General features: G+C 41.7%; 1 protein-coding gene across 3 annotated transcripts in view; it reads left to right on the forward strand.

Moving 5' to 3' along the window:
* Nucleotides 1-19,458, forward strand: part of SNX9 (sorting nexin 9) — a 188,467-nt gene that overhangs the window by 134,797 nt on the left and 34,212 nt on the right. For all 3 annotated transcript variants that reach the window (XM_058435628.1, XM_058435629.1, XM_032161264.2), the window contains 5 exons: nucleotides 3,931-4,102; nucleotides 9,237-9,384; nucleotides 14,708-14,792; nucleotides 18,245-18,370; nucleotides 18,484-18,601. In XM_058435628.1, the coding sequence (XP_058291611.1) occupies nucleotides 3,931-4,102; nucleotides 9,237-9,384; nucleotides 14,708-14,792; nucleotides 18,245-18,370; nucleotides 18,484-18,601 (649 nt within the window). The remainder of the gene's footprint in view (nucleotides 1-3,930; nucleotides 4,103-9,236; nucleotides 9,385-14,707; nucleotides 14,793-18,244; nucleotides 18,371-18,483; nucleotides 18,602-19,458) is intronic.

Raw genomic sequence — 19,458 nt, forward strand, 5'->3', positions numbered from 1 at the left:
CCTCATTTCACAGCTGGTCCTTGATGGAAACCAGGCTGAGGCTGCTGTACCAATGATAGTCTGTCCTTAATGTCCCAAACTTTGGTACTTTTTCAAGTTCTTATTTGAAAAACAAAACCTTGTAACTTAGAATTTGGAGGACATGAAATATATTGCTAAATAGGAGAATAAAACTACACTTCCTTAAAGAAAACTGTAGAAGGAAGGTTTCTCTTAGCTGAAGTGTGACTGCCAGGCCCTCAGCATGATCGCCTTCATTTCCAACGTCCACTGGGGTCATCTGAGAGTCCATCCCGAAGCCGAATGTCACCTTGTAAGCTGTGTGTTTGAGAAGTCACAGTCTTGTGGATGAAACATCTTTCTCCTGTTAGTATTTGACATAGAGTAAAATCACAAGTAACTTCAGTTTTTTCCTTAGAGGTATATAGGGCAATAGAATGACATCATACTTGCACATGAAAAGCATATAGTATGTTTTTGATGCACCTGGCACATGACAGCCAACTGTCTGCCCCATATGTCGGTTGGTGAAGAGTCAAAACAGACCAGCCACTAAGGTGTCCTACAACATTAGGGGCTATATTAGACAGGGTGGGTAATTTTCTCGCAAATATATTTTTTTCTTTTTTTTAACTAGCACCATTTGTGTGTGTGTGTGTGTGTGTGTGTGTGTGTGTGTGTGTGTATAAGACTCAAATAAAAGGGAAGACTTGCTATTTCATGTTATGAAATAGATTCAGTACTGAAATTGTGGAGTGAAAGGCGTGAATAATTTTAATCAATAATTTTCTATGAATTCAGTAAACAGTGATTGAAATGAAAATCAGTATTTTAACTCAACATTCTAATGTGAAAGTTCAGATTGTTTTAGTTTAAATATTAAGCTGATGCTAAAGTTTATACATAAAAATAAACAGCTAAGATGTTATGCTAAAGTGTTGATGGTTTTTCTGTGAAAGTGTGGTACTAGTACAAATAGATCACTAAGAAACAAGAGAGTCCAGCTATAGACCCAAATCTGATATGTGATGAAGGCGGCATTTTAATTCATGGGGGAAAGGTGGATTATTCATGAAATGGTATTAGGGTAACAGACTGAGGACAAGATGTTCAGCTGGATCCCTGTATTATTTCTTTTTCTTTTCTTTTCTTTCTTCTTTTCTTTCTTTCTTTCTTTTCTTTTCTTTTTTTTTTTTTGAGACAGAGTCTCTCTCTGTTGCCCAGTCTGGAGTACAGTGGCGTGATCTCAGCTCATTGCAATCTCCGCCTCCCGAATTCAAGTGATTCTCTTGCCTCAGCCTCCCAGGTAGCTGGGATTACAGGCGCCCACCACTACACCTGGCTAATTTTTGTATTTTTAGTGGAGATGGGGTTTCACCATGTTGGCCAGGCTGATCTCAAACTCCTGACCTCAGGTGATCCTCCCGCCTCGGCCTCTGAAAGTGCTGGGATTATAGGCATGAGCCACTGTGCCCAGCCCCTATATTATTTGTTTTACTTAACTCAGTTCCAGACAGATACAAGATTTAAATGTTAAAAAAAAAAAAATCAAGCTAACAAAAAACTGTATTTGCCTCAAGGGTGGGATGGTGGGGGCAGGGCTAAGAGCTGCTAAGTGTACTCTCTACTGGAATATTCTTTGAGATTGGGTGCTATCTATTTCCCATTCCAAAATTTTATTTGTAAGATTAATAATTAAACTATTAAATTACTCAGGAATTATGGGAGAGAAATACTGTTTAAAAAGAAGTATCAAAGTCCCTTTCTATGTAAGACAAAACCCCTCAGCGTGACAGTTGTCAGACTGTGGGAATGTTACTGCATTCTCTTTGAAAAGCAATTTGACAAAATCCATCAGTTCTAAATACACAGTCTCCTTAAGCCTAGCATTTTTTCTTCTGGAAATGTCAGAGACCTTTTGGATTGCAGTTTTCATCTAAAGGACCACCAGGATGGCTGATTAATAGGAAGGAGAGGTTTATAGGCAGTAACAGTTTACAGACTGGGAAGAGACCTTCTCTGGTGTGTGCCGAAGATGAAGGGACACATTGGGTTTTATGCCTCACAGAGCCTGTATCACACTAGAGTCACATATATTTATGAGTTTGGAGGCAAAGCGATACATATGTATGAGAGGAGTCAAGAGCATGTGCAGTGGATAAACATATGTAACATACATCCATGTTCACTTTGAGGTGAGATTTTAGCATTAAAATGAGGTGGAATTGGGCTCTTTATGTGAAAAGGTGAACTGTAGGACACAGTTTGTGCACAGCCTCGGTGAGCTGCTGAAACTGGCTTTAAGGCCTGCAGTTGCTTGTCAGAAGAAAATGTTTCTAAGCCCAGTCCTCTGCCCAGTCAGAGTTGTCTTGGTCTGGGTTGTAAATCAGAGTTAGGAGGGGTCTGATAGCTCCTGTTCTTAGCGAGTTTAGAGCCCTAGTAATTTAGAAAGTTGCTCTATTCCCTTAACCTTAGGATCCATCTTAGTTGATAAAGAGGTGTCTATTTTGGTCTGTCCTATCACACTGTATTATTTATAGTATCCAAAGACTGAAAACAAGATAAATGAACATCAGCATATAGTGGTCAAGTTGTAGGAAATATATACAATGGAATTTTATGGAGACAATGTGAAAGAATATTGTGTCCATATGTGCTGATGTACCTTGCAGAATGTTTTATGCTGTTAAGACAAAAAAAAAAAAGTACCAAGCAAAAATAATATAATTTAGGCCAACTTACATGTTTAAAAACAAAAAGGAGCTATCTCTGTCCATGGATGTTTGAGTAAGTATATACAAGGAGTTTGTCAGTAGCGTGAAACCAAAATTATAGTAGGCCGTTGTTTCAGAGTTCCTGCACTAGGCCCCAGCAGACCAGGCCAAACCAGAATGGAGTCCCTTGTGCTAGACGCTCCATCATCAAACCGAAACTTGAAGGAAGCAGATAGGTCCCAAAACAAACTGAATTTTTCTCGAGAACAGGAGATCCCAGTCTACCTGAGTTAACATAATAAGGAGTCCCCTCTGCTTTAACCCTTACAAAAAAGTAACCTGAAGTAAACTGATGTTAACCGTCAACATTTTTTCTGTTGTTCTATTTCCTTATTAACCCATCTTTAAAAACCGAGTGTTCTGTTAATGCCCAGTGGGAGTGCTCGTTCTAGATTGTAGGAAGGAGGCTGCCCAGGTTCATGAATCTCAAGTAAAAGCCAAGTCGATCTGTAACTGAATTTGTTGTAATTTTGTGTCTTTTGACAGTAGTACAGTAGTTCCTTAGAATGACTAGCATCGCAAGACGTTAGGCATATTTCTCAAATTGCATGTACTTTTATTGTTTGAATTTTTTATTATACATGTATTCTTTTTCAAATTAAAAAACCTACTTAAAAATACAACAGATTGCTGTAAAGCAGTTAGAAATAGGTCCTCATTATCAGCATGTATAATCTCAAAAACATAATATTGAGTGGGAAAAAGAAAACTTGCAAAGAGATACATACAGTATGCCATCCTTTAGGTCAGTTTTGAAAATATGAAACAGTTGTTTGTGAATGTGTTCACATGCAGGTGAAGTATGAAAACACACATGGGAATGAATACAGGTTCAGAAAAGTAGTGGTTACTTCTGGAGAGAAAGAAAGGGAGGGCGCTAGCTGCGTCTAATAGTTTCTTTGTTGCTGTTTTCAAAGTTCCTAAGCAAATATGGCAAAATGTGTTCATATCAGTAAAATTAGGTTGATGCTACCTTTTGTGCTTTCCTACATGTTCGGAAATCAAAATATTATGTATGTAAAGTTGTTTTGAATACATTTCTATTAACATTTTTTTTAGCACTCCTGTTGTATTCATTTATGTTAGTTCATTATTGAATTGAGTCATGGTTTCCAGAAGTCACAAAAATTCTCCTTCTTTTTACCCCTCTCAATAGGTTGGCAGTGGCAATGACCCCTGGTCAGCCTGGAGTGCCTCCAAATCTGGGAACTGGGAAAGCTCAGAAGGCTGGGGGGCCCAGCCAGAGGGGGCTGGAGCCCAAAGAAACACAAACACTCCCAACAACTGGGACGCTGCCTTCGGCCACCCCCAGGCCTACCAAGGACCAGGTGAGGAGAGGGGTGCGAGGTCCCGCCCTGCCTGCCCATGGCTGAGTGGGAGAGACAGGGAAGACCAAACTGTTTTTGCTGTTCCCACACTCAGCACAACACAGAACAGTTTTGTGACCACAGCATGGGAAGGGAGGATTGCCCCACCCACCAAGCAGCTGTGCAGCAGAAGCCAACTGAGTGTCCTACAGTCATGACACCGTCTACCTGTAGTCAGATCAAGGGCGTTCCCACCACCCCCACCTTGGGTTCAATTAATCTGCTGGAGCGGCTCACAGAACTCAGGGAAACACTTTACTTACTACTGTCAGTTTATTACAAAGCACAATTTATAGGATGCAAATAAAGAACCAGATGAAGAGATGCATAGGGCGAGGCATGGGGAAGGGACGCAGAGCTTCCATGCCCCCCTGCCCCAGGTGCCCCTACGTGTTCAGCACCCCAGAATCTCTTTTCCTGTAGCTCAAGGATTTTTACGGCAGTTTCATCACATAGGCATGATCGATTATTATCATTATTATTCTTTGAGACAGAGTTTCGCTCTCTTTGCCCAGGCTGGAGTGCAGTGGTGCAATCTCAGCTCACTGCAACCTCCGCCTCCCAGGTTCAAGTGATTATCTTGCCTCAGCCTCCTGAGTAGCTGGGATTACAGGTGCCCACCACCACACCAGGCTGATTTTTTGTATTTTTAGTAGAGGCAAGGTTTCACCATGTTGGCCAGGCTGGTCTCAAACACCTGACCTCAGGTGATCCACCTGCCTCAGCCTCTGAAAGTGCTGGTATTACAGGCGTGAGCCACCATACCTGGCCGGCATGATTGATTATTAACTCAACCTCTGGCCCTGCTTTTCTTCCCAGAGAGTGGGAGGTGGAGCTGGAAGTTCCAAGCTTCTAATCCTGGCTTGGTCCTTCTGTTGACCAGCCCCCATCCCACCAGGAGTCACCTCATTCGAACAAAAGATGCTTCTACCACCGGGGAAATTCCAAGGGTTAGGAGGTCTGTGTCAGGAGCCAGGGTCAGAGACCAAATATCAGAACAAAAGATGCACCTTGCACACCTAACATTCAGGAAGTTACAAGAGTTTTAGGAGCCCTGTGCTGGGAAGTGGGGACACAGACCAGATAGCTATTTCTTTTTTTTTTTTTTTGAGACAGAGTCTCGCTCTGTCGCCCAGGCTGGAGTGCAGTGGCGCAATCTCGGCTCATTGCAAGCTCCGCCTCCCGGGTTCATGCCATTCTCCTGCCTCAGCCTCTCCGAGTAGCTGGGACTACAAGCGCCCACCACCACGCCCGGCTAATTTTTTGTATTTTTAGTAGAGACGGGGTTTCACCGTGGTCTCGATCTCCTGACTTCGTGATCCGCCCGCCTCGGCCTCCCAAAGTGCTAGGATTACAAGCGTGAGCCACTGCGCCCGGCCCCAGATAGCTATTTCTTACCTCACAATACCACTCTGGGTAATGGAGTTGAAAATAGATTTTATTCAAAAGAACTGCTCGCAGTTGCCCTTATTCGCTAGTAGCAAACCTGGATCCAAATGTAGATGATCATTAACTTTAGTTCAGTCTTACTTGTCTCTGTGAAGTCACAGATTCAAACGCTGGGTTGGTAAAGTAAAAGCAGAATGGGCGGTGGAGGCTGCAGAAGGCTGAGGGCCCCTGCTGTCGCCCGTGGATCGCTGCATTTGCAGGGAAGCTGAGCCCACGTTCTGATCTCCACATCTTCAGAGAGATGAGAAGTCTTGGTTATTTGTCACCTTCTCATTTTAACGTCTCAGCAGCTAACACGTTTGTTTTAAAATCTTGAGCCAGAAACGTGTATGTGGATGGGATGTGGCTCATCCTGCTGGTTTAAGACCTCTGCATTCACTGTTTTAACTTCCTGTTTGACTAGGCTATGAATAGAAATACTGAGGCAGAAGAGAAATGTATGGAATGGGAAGTAATTCAGGAATTAAGGGTATTTATGTCTGATGTGAAATTAAATAAGAAGATAGTCTCCCATTATTTTTTTAACAATCCCTGAACCCTGTCTCCTCTGTAAGCACATTGGGCCAAGAATTGAAAGTTTGTTCTAAACAGCAAGGACCTCACTCGTAAGCCCAAAGAAGGGTGCAGGTCCTGGCTCAAGGCTGGCAGTCGTAGACAGGAGCTGCCTGTCAGCAGGACCAGGGGTGTGGGCTGGGTAAAAGCACTGGGAGACTCCTGGTGTCTGGTTCTCTGGTCACTTGGCCCACATCCTTCTCATAGTTTGTTCTTCTCCCCATTTGGCATTTGTCTCTCGGCTTCTCCATAATGGCACTCTTAGGGCCTGACACTAAAGGACACTCAGGCCATTAGAGTGGGGGAGGAAGGAGAAGGAGGAGAGCCGACAGCACCTTATGTGACACGAGGATTATTGTCAGAATAGTAGCTACCGATGCTGCTTAATTACTTCTTCACTTTCATCTTTTTCTCTTTCTCTTTTTCTCCCACATCCCAACCCGGTCTTTTTAATGTCCCCCTTGTTGCCCTTCTCTCCCCTTTATTGTTAGTGTTAAACAGCTGCTTTTCAAAGATCTATCGTCCCTTTCGTCTTCCCCAAGCCTCTAGAATTAAAGGGTATTCTGCTTATTTGTAAATGTAAAAGACTAGATTTATCAGTGTCTAGGCCTCTAGAAGTCTTTTCTACTGTGTACCACTTAAGATTCTTACAGTCTGCATTTATCTGAAGTGATGTGGACTGACAGCCCTTTAAAAAAATTATCTATATTTTCACACCTGTAATCCCAGCACTTTGGGAGGCCGAGGCAGGCGGATCACGAGGTCAGGAGATCAAGGCCATCCTGGCTAACACGGTGAAACCCCATCTCTACTAAAAATAGAAAAAAAAATAGCCGAGTGTGGTGGCGGGCGCCTGTAGTCCCAGCTACTCGGGAAGCTGAGGCAGGAGAATGGCATGAACCCGGGAGGCGGAGCTTGCAGGGAGCCAAGATTGTGCCACTGCACTCCAGCCTGGCCAACAAAGCGAGACTCCGTCTCAAAAAAAAAATTTATATTTGAGGTATACAGAGTGATGTTGTAATATACACGTGTATACTGAAATCATTACTACAGCCAAGCGCTTAACATATCCCTCACCTCACATGGTTACCTAAGTGCGTGTGTGTGCGCGCACGTGCGTGTATATGTGCAAGTGTGTGCGTGTGGGTGTGGTAAGAGCACCTAAAATCTCCCTCAGCAGGTTTCCCATGTATAATGCAATATCATTAACTGTAGTCCTCATGCTTTACATGAGATCTCTAGACTTGTCCTACATGACTGTACCTTTGACCTACATCTCCCTAGTTCCCCCTCTCCCTGCACCTGGTAACCACCTTTCTACTCTCTGCTTCTATAAGTTTTTTAGATTTTTTTAAAGACTTGTTAAAAGTTCCACATGTAAATAAGATCATGTGGTATTTTTCTTTGTGTGTGATGTTGAGTGCATTTTCATACACCTCTTGGCCATTTTTTGGTCTTCTTTGGAAAAATGTCAATTTGGGTCCTTTGTCCATTTTTTAATTGAGCCTTTTTTTTTTTTTTTTTTGCTATTGAATTGTGCGAGTTCCTTATATGTTTTGAATATTAACAGGTTATCAGATACATGGCTCGCAAATATTTTCTCCCAGCCTATCGCGGGATCTGGCCAGCAGCCCGCAATGCAACGGGGTTCTCTTTTTGTTCCCAGGCAGATCGGCAGGTTGAGAAATAATAGACACACACAAAATAGCAAAAGCTGGGTCTGGGGGGTCACCGCCTTCTGGTCCTGCGGTGCCAGCAATGCACTGGATATACAAGCATTTATTATTAAGTTTAGTGAGGGTGGGGGTAGGTTAGTGAGGGATTTAGGGTCATTTGATTATGAGGTGAGATGGTCACATGGGGATGAAGTAATTCTTTAACATAACATCTGTATGCAGAAGTACAGTATACAGGGATAAGAATTTACAATATAGTGTGTGCATCAGTAATTTCTAACAGCCTTAAAACAGAAACACAGTCTTTCCGTAACCTGTGATTAGCAAGATAGTAATCAGCAGTAACAGTTGCAGCAAAAGCTGGTTACAAACAATCCATAGAAACAGGATGTGAAGCTAGACAACCTGTTAGACCAGAAATTCTCAGAAGGGAGTATGCCCTAAAGAGGCCTAGAAGAGCCGTGGCAAGACGAGGGCGTTTATAGCCCAATCTTATCCATATGGATGGTGCCCCCCATGTGTCTGTTTATAGGCTCTCCACAAGGGTCACATTCCATTCCCAGAGCTATGAACATCTGCTTTTCTGGGATAGGAATCTTGGTGATGTGAAACCTCCATGACTGCACATCCATTCATAGGCTCTCTCCAGGGGGAAGCACATCACGCGCTGTTGGCTTGTTCTGGCAGTCCAACCTGGCGTTGTCTTTACACAATCCTGCATACAGTTTTGTATTTACGATAATCAGGAGCATTTCATCTTTTATTCCATAGCAATAGTTTCAGGGGGTCTCCCTACACCAGCCCATAGACTACCTTTTCATTTTGATTGTTTCCTTTGCTGTTCAGAAGCTTTTTAGTTCCATGTAGTCCCGCCTGTTATTTTTGACTTTGTTGCCTGTGCTTTTGGTGTGATACTCAAAAAAACAATTGCCAAGGCCAGCGCCAAGGAGCTTTTCCCCTGTGTTTCCTTCTAGGAATTGTGTGGTTTCAGGTCTTCCATTTAGGTCTGTAATCTATTTTAAGTTGATTTTTGTGTGTGGTGTAAGACAAGGTCCAGTTTTATTCTTTTGCATGTAGATACCTGGTTTTCCCATCACGACTTATTAAAGAGACTGCCCTTTCTCCATTGTGTCATCTCGGTGCCCGTGTCAAAAATTAAAAATTAATCTGACAGCCCTCTTTAAGTTGCTTCTGATTTGTCTTTTGCACTAAAAGAATCTGTAATTCAAGCCTTAAAATGGACTACACAGCCTTTACTCTTAACATCCATATTATACTCTTATACTATACCCTTTTCTCCATCAAAAAAAAATTGATTTGCCCAGTAGGTAGTTACTGTCAGAAAATTAAGTAATTTCATTTTTATTTTGGTCTTTTTTTTTTTTTTTTAACTGATGATCTTCCATTTTCACCTCTAGCAACTGGTGATGATGATGACTGGGATGAAGACTGGGATGGGCCCAAATCCTCTTCCTACTTTAAGGATTCAGAGTCAGCTGATGCAGGCGGCGCTCAGCGAGGAAACAGTCGTGCTAGTTCCTCATCTATGAAAATTCCCCTTAACAAGTAAGTTTAAAGGGGAGCCGGGGAACCAGGGCCGTGGTAGAAGCATACATTAATACAAAGTATATACCCTACCAAGAGGCAGCTGGCTTTTTCCCTTTCCAATGATCTCCTAAGTTTTGGATATGATTCAGTTATTTTTATTTGGATCTTAACTGAGAAGTTTACTTAAAAAAAAAAAAAGGATTTTTGGTTTACAAGGTTAATAAGTAAAATATTTATTTTATTTAATGATTTCCCAAATTGTTTTCATTACTTCTACCTTTATCAGTTTATGACATATTAAGGTTTCATTGCTAATGTCACAGGAAAACTAAAAAGAATAATAATAACAACTCTCTTTTAAATGTTTTACTATTTTGTTAATCACTTGCCATGTGCCAGGCATTGTGCAGAGTGGTTTGTATCATTCGCATGTAGCCCTCATATCCCTTTGTGGTACATAAAACCCCTGTTTAACTGCAGGCAAACTGATGCCCAGAGAGATGCATCCAAGTGTTCCAGTCAGGAAGCCAGGCCCTCAGGCGCCAAAGCACGTGTTTCAGCTCCTGCGCCTAAAAACGTGGTCAAGAGCTTTGTTTTAGCTTAGGTTTCTCTTAGATTTAAAACAAAAAAAAAGTGTTGTGTTTTATTTTTTTGTTTTGAGACAGGCGTCTTGCTCTGTCACCCAGGCTGAAGTGCAGTGGTGCGATCTTGGCTCACTGCAACCCCCACCTCCCGGGTTCAAGCGATTCTCATGCCTCAGCCACCTGAGTAGCCGGGATTACAAACGTGTGCCACTGCGCCCAGCTAATTTTTGTATTTTTAGTAGAGATCAGGTTTTACCACGTTGGCCAGGCTGGTCTCAAGCTCCTGGTCTCAAGTGATCCGCCCGCCTCTACCTCCCAAAGTGCTGGGATTACAGGCTTGAGCCACCACACCTAGCTAAAAAAAAAAGAAAGTTTTTAACAGTACTTGTAGATACCCTACTTAACAGGAAGGCATGTGGGCACCAGTGACTGTGGACATAGCACTGTAGGATTCTTTGGAGAGACCTAAATAAGGCTGTAGTTTATGCCAGTGTAGCTTGAAGAAGATATATTAATAATTTATGACTTCCATCAGAATTTTCAAGTACTCTTCTTCCAGCAGTTATGTTTAGTTTATTTTTTGAAATTACTAATACTTTTTCCCAGTATTCCAATTCCATGATTCAAAGCAGATATCAAAGAATGTTAATCTGTGTCTGGAAAAATTAAAAACATAACATTTGACATAATATTTAGACATCAAGATCTAGGTCTAGATCTAGTTTAATAAGTCCTACAAGTTCTCCAAAGTATATTTAAATAGCTTCAGTGATTGAATGAGTTCTCTTTTGACTGCACACTTTTGCTGCCTCTTACCCAGTTTCTTCCATTATATATTTTCCTGCTCAATTGCATGCATAATAAAATGAATAATTCTCTGTCTTGTTAGTCAACTGTGTCTTGTTTCAGAGTCAAATTTGAAGTTTTCAGTCATGGTCAGTAGTGATGTGCATCATTGTCAGCTGTTCTCTAAGTGTGAATATAAAGTATATTGAAATTCATATAAATTAGCCCCATTTTGAAAACAAAGGAAGCAGAGACTGAGAACAATGAGTGGCCACGTTTTCATGGCTGATGAGTGAGGTTCCAGCTCATGCCTGGGGGTCTCTGACTCTGGTTTTTGTTTTTTTTTTTTTTAATTATTAGACTTTAGGTTTTAGGGTACATGTGCACAATGTGCAGGTTTGTTACATATGTATCCATGTGCCATGTTGATTTCCTGCACCCATTAACTCGTCATTTAGCATTAGGTATATCTCCTAATGCTGTCCCTCCCCCCTCCCCCCACCCTGCAACAGTCCCCAGAGTGTGATGTTCCCCTTCCTGTGTCCATGAGTTCTCATTGTTCAGTTCCCACCTATGAGTGAGAACATGCGGTGTTTGGTTTTTTGTCCTTGCAATAGTTTACTGAGAATGATGGTTTCCAGTTTCATCCATGTCCCTACAAAGGACACGAACTCATCATTTTTTATTGCTGCATAGTATTCCATGGTGTATATGTGCCACATTTTCTTAATCCAGTCTATCGTTGTTGGACATTTGGGTTAGTTCCAACTCTTTGCTATTGTGAATAGTGCTGCAGTAAACATACATGTGCATGTGTCTTTATAGCAGCATGATTTATAGTCCTTCGGGTATATACCCAGTAATGGGATGGCTGGGTCAAATGGTATTTCTAGCTCTAGATCCCTGAGGAATCGCCACACTGACTTCCACAATGGTTGAACTAGTTTACAGTCCCACCAACAGTGTAAAAGTGTTCCTATTTCTCCACATCCTCTCCAGCACCTGTTGTTTCCTGACTTTTTAATGATGGCCATTCTAACTGGTGTGAGATGGTATCTCATTGTGGTTTTGATTTGCATTTCTCTGATGGCCAGTGATGATGAGCATTTTTTCATGTGTTTTTTGGCTGCATAAATGTCTTCTTTTGAGAAGTATCTGTTCATGTCCTTCGCCCACTTTTTGATGGGGTTGTTTGTTTTTTTCTTGTAAATTTGTTTGAGTTCATTGTAGATTCTGGATATTAGCCCTTTGTCAGATGAGTAGGTTGCAAAAATTTTCTCCCGTTCTGTAGGTTGCCTGTTCACTCTGATGGCAGTTTCTTTTGCTGTGCAGAAGCTCTTTAGTTTAATTAGACTCTGGTTTTTGGTGCTCTCCTCTGCTCCACACTTGCTCCCTAATTTGCTTATAGGCAAGTTTCATGACCTGTTGGAAACTCAGTTTCTTCATCTCGAAAGCAAGGAGGTTGGCTTTAAGAATTCTTTCTGCTCTAAAATACCATTCCAGGCTGAAACCACGTTAAAGCAGTCCTAACTTGAACCTGTGCCTCTGAGGCATCTCTGTCTCTCTGTAGTGCTGTGAACAGTTTAAAACCCTGTGTATTTGTATTTAACTAAACTGTATAAATGAGTCACTTAAACGTAAAACAATTATAAAAAATGTTTTTAAGTATTAACACTTTTTCAGCAATTAATCCATTTTATATGACAGCTGTATTCTAGTCATGGAACATATATCTTATACTAGAAAAAGAGATCTGAAATTAAATACACTTGAGCACTGTAAGAATTCATCTTGGGCCGCGTGTAGTGGCTCATGTCTGTAATCCCAGCACTTTGGGAGGCCGAGGTAGGCAGATCACGAGGTCAGGAATTCAAGACCAGCCTGGCCAACATGGTGAAACCTCAATCTGTACCAAAAATATAAAAAATTAGCTGGGCGTGGTGGCGTGCCTGTAATCCTAGCTACTTGGAAGGCTGAGGCAGGAGAATCGCTTGAACCCGGGAGGCAGAGGTTGCAGTGAGCCGAGATGGCGCCACTGCATTCCAGTCTGGGTGACACAGAGAGACTCTGTCTCAAAAAAAAAAAAAAAAGACATCTTGATGATGCTGAAATAATTAATACATTGCTGTTTGCTGTCCTCAAATTTTTCTGTAGTCCATAACAGTGCCCAAAAAGTGAAATGCTTACAAGCTGGTCAAGGAGTTGTCATGATATATAATCCCCATAGAAGCACGCCTGTAGTCCCAGCTACTTGGGAGACTGAGGCAGGAGAATCGCTTGAACCAGGAGGTAGAGGTTACAGTGAGCCAAGATCGCGCCACTGTACTCCAGCCTGGTGACAGAGTGAGACTCTGTCTCAAAAAATAAATTAAAAAAATTAATTTATTAATAAATTAAAGTGTTCCAGGTTAGTCTGTTAATTCACTAAGCATTCAGTATGCTCCCAAAACTCCTCCAGGTTCTGAAAACACAAATGCTTCCTCTAAGTCCCTCTGGCTGCTGTAATAGGTAAATGGATAGCGGCAATCAGGTGTGATGAATGGAATCACAAAATATGCTCAAAATGCCAAAGAAGACTCTACCTGAGGCTGCAGGGAGTACTTCCAAAGAGAGGATGACTTAATCGCCAATGACTGAAATGTACTGAGTACATACTAGGCTCTTTACATAAATCTTTAATTCCCTTATCACCTCAGAAGGTAGGTCATTCTGGTCTCATTCTTCCACAAGGAGATTTCAGCCCCTAAGGCTACCTAAGTGTTGGAGTCAGAATTCAAACCCCACGCCATCCAGCTGCAGGACACCTCTGGTCTCTTGTATAAGCTGTGTTTTAAAGGAATGTCTAGAGAAAGGAGACTCAAGGGAAGTCAGTCAAGAATGCAGGGAAAGAAGACATGGGCCCCTGAGAGCATCACACTGGCCTTTGGCTTGGCACATGAATGAAAGTAGAAGCAATGCGACTGGAACTTCGTAGAAATAAGATTCCTTTTCCCATTGTAGATATTTTACTTCCTTTTCTTCTGTTTACTAAAAGAAAAATTCTAAAACCCAAATTAATCTTGTCTTTTTCGGGCCCGTGTCTTCTTTCCCTGCATTCTTGTCCTGCAGCTGAATGGCGTGGGGTTTGAATTCTGACTCCAACACTTAGGTAGCCTTAGGGGCTGAAATCTCCTTGTGGAAGAATGAGACCAGAATGACCTACCTTCTGAGGTGATAAGGGAATTAAAGATTTATGTAAAGAGCCTAGCACTTTGGATGGCTATGTTCTAGCTGTCCTCCAATTTCAGAAATGTCCTTTGGATATAGATGTGATTTCTGGAAGTAGTCAAGTTTATTTAAGTTTTTGGGTCTTAAGTGACCTCCCCCCTCACCGCCCCCCCCCCACCTTCCCCCTGGCCCATAGCCAAATTTAGTGATTGCACTTTGGAGGCTTGTTTTCCGCTGTCAAGAATGCTTCTGAAGGCAATTCCGGAAGAAACGAGCACATATGCCGATGAGCAGGACAGCCTCTTTGGGACAGTTGTGGCCTCTGGAGTGAAGTGAGCTTGTTGAAAGGCAACTTTAATTTGGATGTAGAAATGCCAGCATGTGGCTATTGCCCCCTGTGGCCAACTCAGATTGGTGTGCTCACTACTCACTGCCCCAGGGAACTAGGGGGCATTTTTTCAGGTCTGCCCTTCACTCTGGGGTGACGGAATGTTTCAGACACAGTCAAGCAAATAGAGTGCCCGTAAACATCACACCTTCTGGAGTCAAACTATTCTCTTTACCATATCAAGCTTAATTAAATGCCTAATTGGCCACTGAACAATCTGATTACGTTAGGTTTCATTTACCACAGTTTCCTAGTTCTAGTGCACCCGAAAGACAGGACAAGGTTAAAACTGGTAAATTAAGTAAATGTGGACGAGAGTTGTAAAATTCTTACAAGGCAAGACTTAAGACTGACGAACATTTATATTCATGATTAGATTTCCTGGATTTGCAAAACCTGGCACGGAACAGTATTTGTTGGCCAAACAACTAGCAAAACCCAAAGAGAAAATTCCCATCATTGTAAGTTTGTTTATTGTTGTTTGCTTTCTTATACTGTACCTTAAGCGAGTTATTCATCTTTTGGAAAGTATTTTTAAATATATTTAATGCCCCAAATAACTGATAATATATGTTAGTGTTGTGGGAGTACTGAAGATAATTAACACAAATTAATGCCTGTCATTGTTTATTCTTTATCTTTCAGACTTTTAGTATTGAACAAACACTCATAAAACATACTATTTTGATCATTTTTTTCTAAAGTGTCTTGAAGTGTATTTTACATACTGTTTTTCCTGCCAGCCCTATATGTTTAACTGATGAACTCAATTCAAATATTTATGTTTCTTCCCTTGTAAAGTACATGTATGTTATCAGAATAAGGTGCCCTTTCAGATATATGGGTAATAGTGTTTTTTCCAGTAAACCAGCTGTCAAGTCGAGATAAGGAGCTACCAAATGGAAGCTGGGAGTTAAGGACATCATTGAGAATATCTGTCTTAGAATTACTTGGTTATTGCATAACGTAACACAAGCCCTTTGGTTTCATTCCACATTTTGATTGGTGATAGATTTTCTGTCTAGGTGATATTTAGTTGTAGATTCCCAAATGAAATTCTGGAAAAGAGAACTGTAGCTATCTTCTGATCCTATTGACCTAACCCTGTAACAATTAGATTGGGAACCTGAAGTGTTGAGTGTTCTCACCCTGGACTCAATCAAGGATGAGGAAACATCTGGTCTTATTCCGTAATCTTTGGAGACTTGATAAAATTGCAGGAATAGTATTAGATTCTCTAATTACTTGTGCCTGCATGTTTGAAAAACTCCAAATCTTGGAAGCCTCCAGGCTGAAGAACTGTAACCAAGAGACCTTTTTATGCTTTTTCCCTCAAAGCAAATTTGGGATAATTAACTTCCGAGTAGTTATATTAAAGATTTTTTTTTCCTGTTTTCTCTGGACTTAAAAAAAAAAGTGAACATGTACCATTATTCTTTTCATGACATTTAAAACTCCTCAAAATCAAGAGTGCACAGCTCTGTCTCAGTTTTGTTTTTTTGTTTGTTTGTTTAAGACAGTCTCACTCTGTCACCCAGGCTGGAGTGCAGTGGCGCGATCTTAGCTCACTGCAACCTCCGCCTCCCGGGTTCAAGCAATTCTCCTGCCTCAGCCTCCTGAGTAGCTGGGATTACAGGCATGCACCACCACGCCCGGCTAATTTTTTTTGTATTTTTTAGTAGAGATGGGGTTTCACCATATTGGCCAGGTGGTCTTGAACTCCTGACCTTGTGATCCGCCTGCATCGGCCTCCCAAAGTGCTGGAATTACAGGCGTGAGCCACTGCGCCCATCCTGCCTCAGATTCTTAAAGGGGACTTTGTCCCAGGCATGCAGTGGTGGTACAGAGCTAAGGGTTCCAGCCTTTCATTGACCCGCAAGTTTTAGGTAGAACTGGACCCATGCACCCAGTAGGCAGGTCTGCCTTTGTGGGCGTCTATACCTGGAAGAAGCTGAGGAAAGCCACCATGTCTTCAGAAGGCCCAGAGAAAGCAGAGACTAACTCTTGCTCTAAAAGTGCAGTAACCTTGCCCACAACTCTTTGCTCTAAAAGTGCAGTAACCTTGCCCACTCATGAAACAGAGCCCCGTGAAATTGGGCCCTAGCCAAGCACAGTTGCCGCTTTCGGCCCACTCACTGAGGGAGCTCCCGAAAGTCATCTCCTCTGCAGCTTTCAGCTAGTTTCTTGGATCTGGGATCTCTCTGAGGGCGTTATAGTAATTTGTTCTCAGAGATTTTAGTCTCTTTTTAAACTACTCTTATCCTTGGAGTGGGTCACCTTCCTGACCTAACAGCCTCTGAACTTTTATATCCCAATCCGCTTTTCCCATCTTCCTCTTAAAAAAAAAAAAAAATTAGGACTGGGTATACCTTTTTTTCCTTTTTATGTCTGTCTGGCCTTACCTCTCTGAGGTCTCAGCCTAAACAAATCTCTCTTCCTTTAGCGCAATCTGTGTGATTTTTCTCATTTTCTTTTTACCTTCTTACTGTACTTTTTCAAGTCTGCAAGAATAAAACCTGTTCCATAAATTATTTCATTCTCCTTGAATCTCTGAATGAATCTCTGAGTGAATCTGCTTCCTGAATAGTGGTCCTTTTACAGTCCAGGTGTTTGTTTTTTCATTCTCTTCTTGGATTATAACTCAATTATTTTTCATTTTCAAGCCAAGAAGATAGATAACATTCTCAGTATAATAAGGACTTCTGTTGCTCTGAAATGTGTTTTGATAAGAGCTACTGTCCTACAGTCTGAATCTCTGGAATCTGTCATTGTGATCAAAGTTTATGAAATGAATGAGGCAGAACCAACTTGAGACTGTTGGTGACTCAGGCAGTGATTCCAGGAGCCTGTACATGAGCTCCAGCATCCAGGTTCCTCTGCAGCTGCCCCCATGGCCTTGGATGCTGTTTTAAATAAGATGAAAAAACCAGGTTTGGGACAGCAGATCTATTGTCACCTAGCAATGCCTAGCAGAAATGATCCTCAGGCTCAAAACTTACACACGAGGTCTCTACACCCCCACATAGAATTTAGCTGCCTTCCCTTCCTCACCTCCCACCACAGCTAAAACCCCAGTGAGCCTAGTGTAAGTCTCGCCTGAATTTGTGAACTTTTGCCCTAGTCACAGATAGAAGAGAAGGCCAGTGGGAAAGGAATGGAGGCCTACCCTCTTTGGGCAAGCCTTGCCCAGGTGGGCGTGATACCTGGGGCTTGGAAGTGAGCCAGCCCCACTGTGCTTAGGCACAGCAGTCCATGGGAAAAAACAGCCTGGTTCTTGCTTTTAAGACGTAGTACCTCCCCCTCCCCCCACCCTGCCGCTAGTAGTAAAACAATGACTATCAGCCTCTGGCCAATCTAATTAATCGCTTCTATGAGCCAGAACAATGCTACTCAAAGTATGGTCCACAGACCAGTTGCCCATCTGAAAACTGCTTGTTCCTGATCCACCATGAGATAGGTACAGAACATGAGAATATTTAGAAAACTTGAGGACAATTTGGTATTGTTGAAAAATCAAAATGTGTAATGTTATATTTCACCAAACTATTAGTCTATGATAGATTCGAAAATTTTAAAAGCTAGTCCTTCATCACATGTAGCTTGAGACAGCTAGACTAGAAAGAAACATTGTGTTATAACCAGCACTCTCCTTGGGAGAGGGAAGCTGGTGTCTCCTCTCCATGGGCTGAGCTACCCACATGGGAGCAGAAGGGTTTCCCACAGGTGTGGTCTTTAAACATAATATCTAACAGGAACAGAAACCATTGAACCATTTATGTACCTTTCAAAGACGAACAAGAATGACCCTCCAAAGGAATTCTCATTCTGAAAAGAATTACTTGCTGATTCACATCAATTGTATTTATTATTTTTCCATGTAACAAAATTACTTCTTTCTGGAACATTGGCATAGGTTGGAGATTATGGCCCAATGTGGGTTTATCCTACCTCTACATTTGACTGTGTGGTAGCAGATCCCAGGAAAGGCTCCAAAATGTATGGTCTGAAGAGCTACATCGAATATCAGCTAACACCTACTGTAAGTATCCATGTTATCAAAAGCAGAATCATGTTTGAATCACTGATTGCAGCTTTTTTCTTCATTTTCTAGAGTTGGCATTGGTAACCTTTTCTCTTTCCCTTATTTTGTAGAACACTAATCGATCTGTAAACCACAGGTATAAGCACTTTGACTGGTTATATGAGCGTCTCCTGGTTAAGTTTGGGTCAGCCATTCCAATCCCTTCTCTTCCAGACAAACAAGTCACAGGTGAGTGTGTGTAATGCTAAACCCAGGATGACAAATAGAAAGACTCCAGTCAGATTATCCTCCTGTAAGTCAGTGATGGCATTTTCCATCCTGTAGAGCAGCAGGATGCAGGAGTTGGAAACAGTAATTAAATACAGCTGTGAAGAGAGAACCATCGCATGTTGTACATCTATCTGGAAGTTGCGTAAACGTCTAACGAGAATGTTTAATGTGCAAATCACAGGTCTTGTATGTGTCTTGAATTCCAGCAGTCATTGTCTTCATTGCTGTACCCTTTCTACAAAAGAAATGTGTACATTTAAAATATGTGAAAAATGACACCTGAAAAAATAGAAATAATTCAAATAGCCTAAAATGGAAATAAAAATGTATGACCCACATGATGCAAACAGGTTATACAGATAAGCTGCATTATTTCATTAGATGAGTAAGCACTGGACAGAGAAGCCACAGAACTGCTAAGTGTTAATGAAGGAAGAAGCTGCCTGGTTTTCTACTTATTTGGATTATTACCCTCTCCCTTTTCTTGTTTTTTAAAAGTGCCATTTTCTATTTATTATTATTATTACCCTCTCCCTTCTCTTGTTTTTTAAGTGCCACATTCCCTCCCCTCCCCCGCCCCCGCCCCCAAGAATCTTTTGGTAAGTAACCCATGCTGTTACTAGAGCACCTTGTAAGTATACAGGGCACCTTGTAAGTATGCAGGTAGAAAGGGTTTGTTTTTGTGTCGGAATTGTTTTTGTTTTTAATATCCAGCCTAGGGTAGACTCTGCTACTCTATGTAGGCACTGAGGGACTCAGCGTGTGTGTGTTAAAATAAAGGTTGTGTGCCAGGCGTGGTGGCATCCCAGCACTTT

This window comes from Hylobates moloch, unplaced genomic scaffold, assembly GCF_009828535.3.
Source record: "Hylobates moloch isolate HMO894 unplaced genomic scaffold, HMol_V3 SCAFFOLD_2, whole genome shotgun sequence".
In the NCBI taxonomy this organism is placed as follows: Eukaryota; Metazoa; Chordata; class Mammalia; order Primates; family Hylobatidae; genus Hylobates; species Hylobates moloch.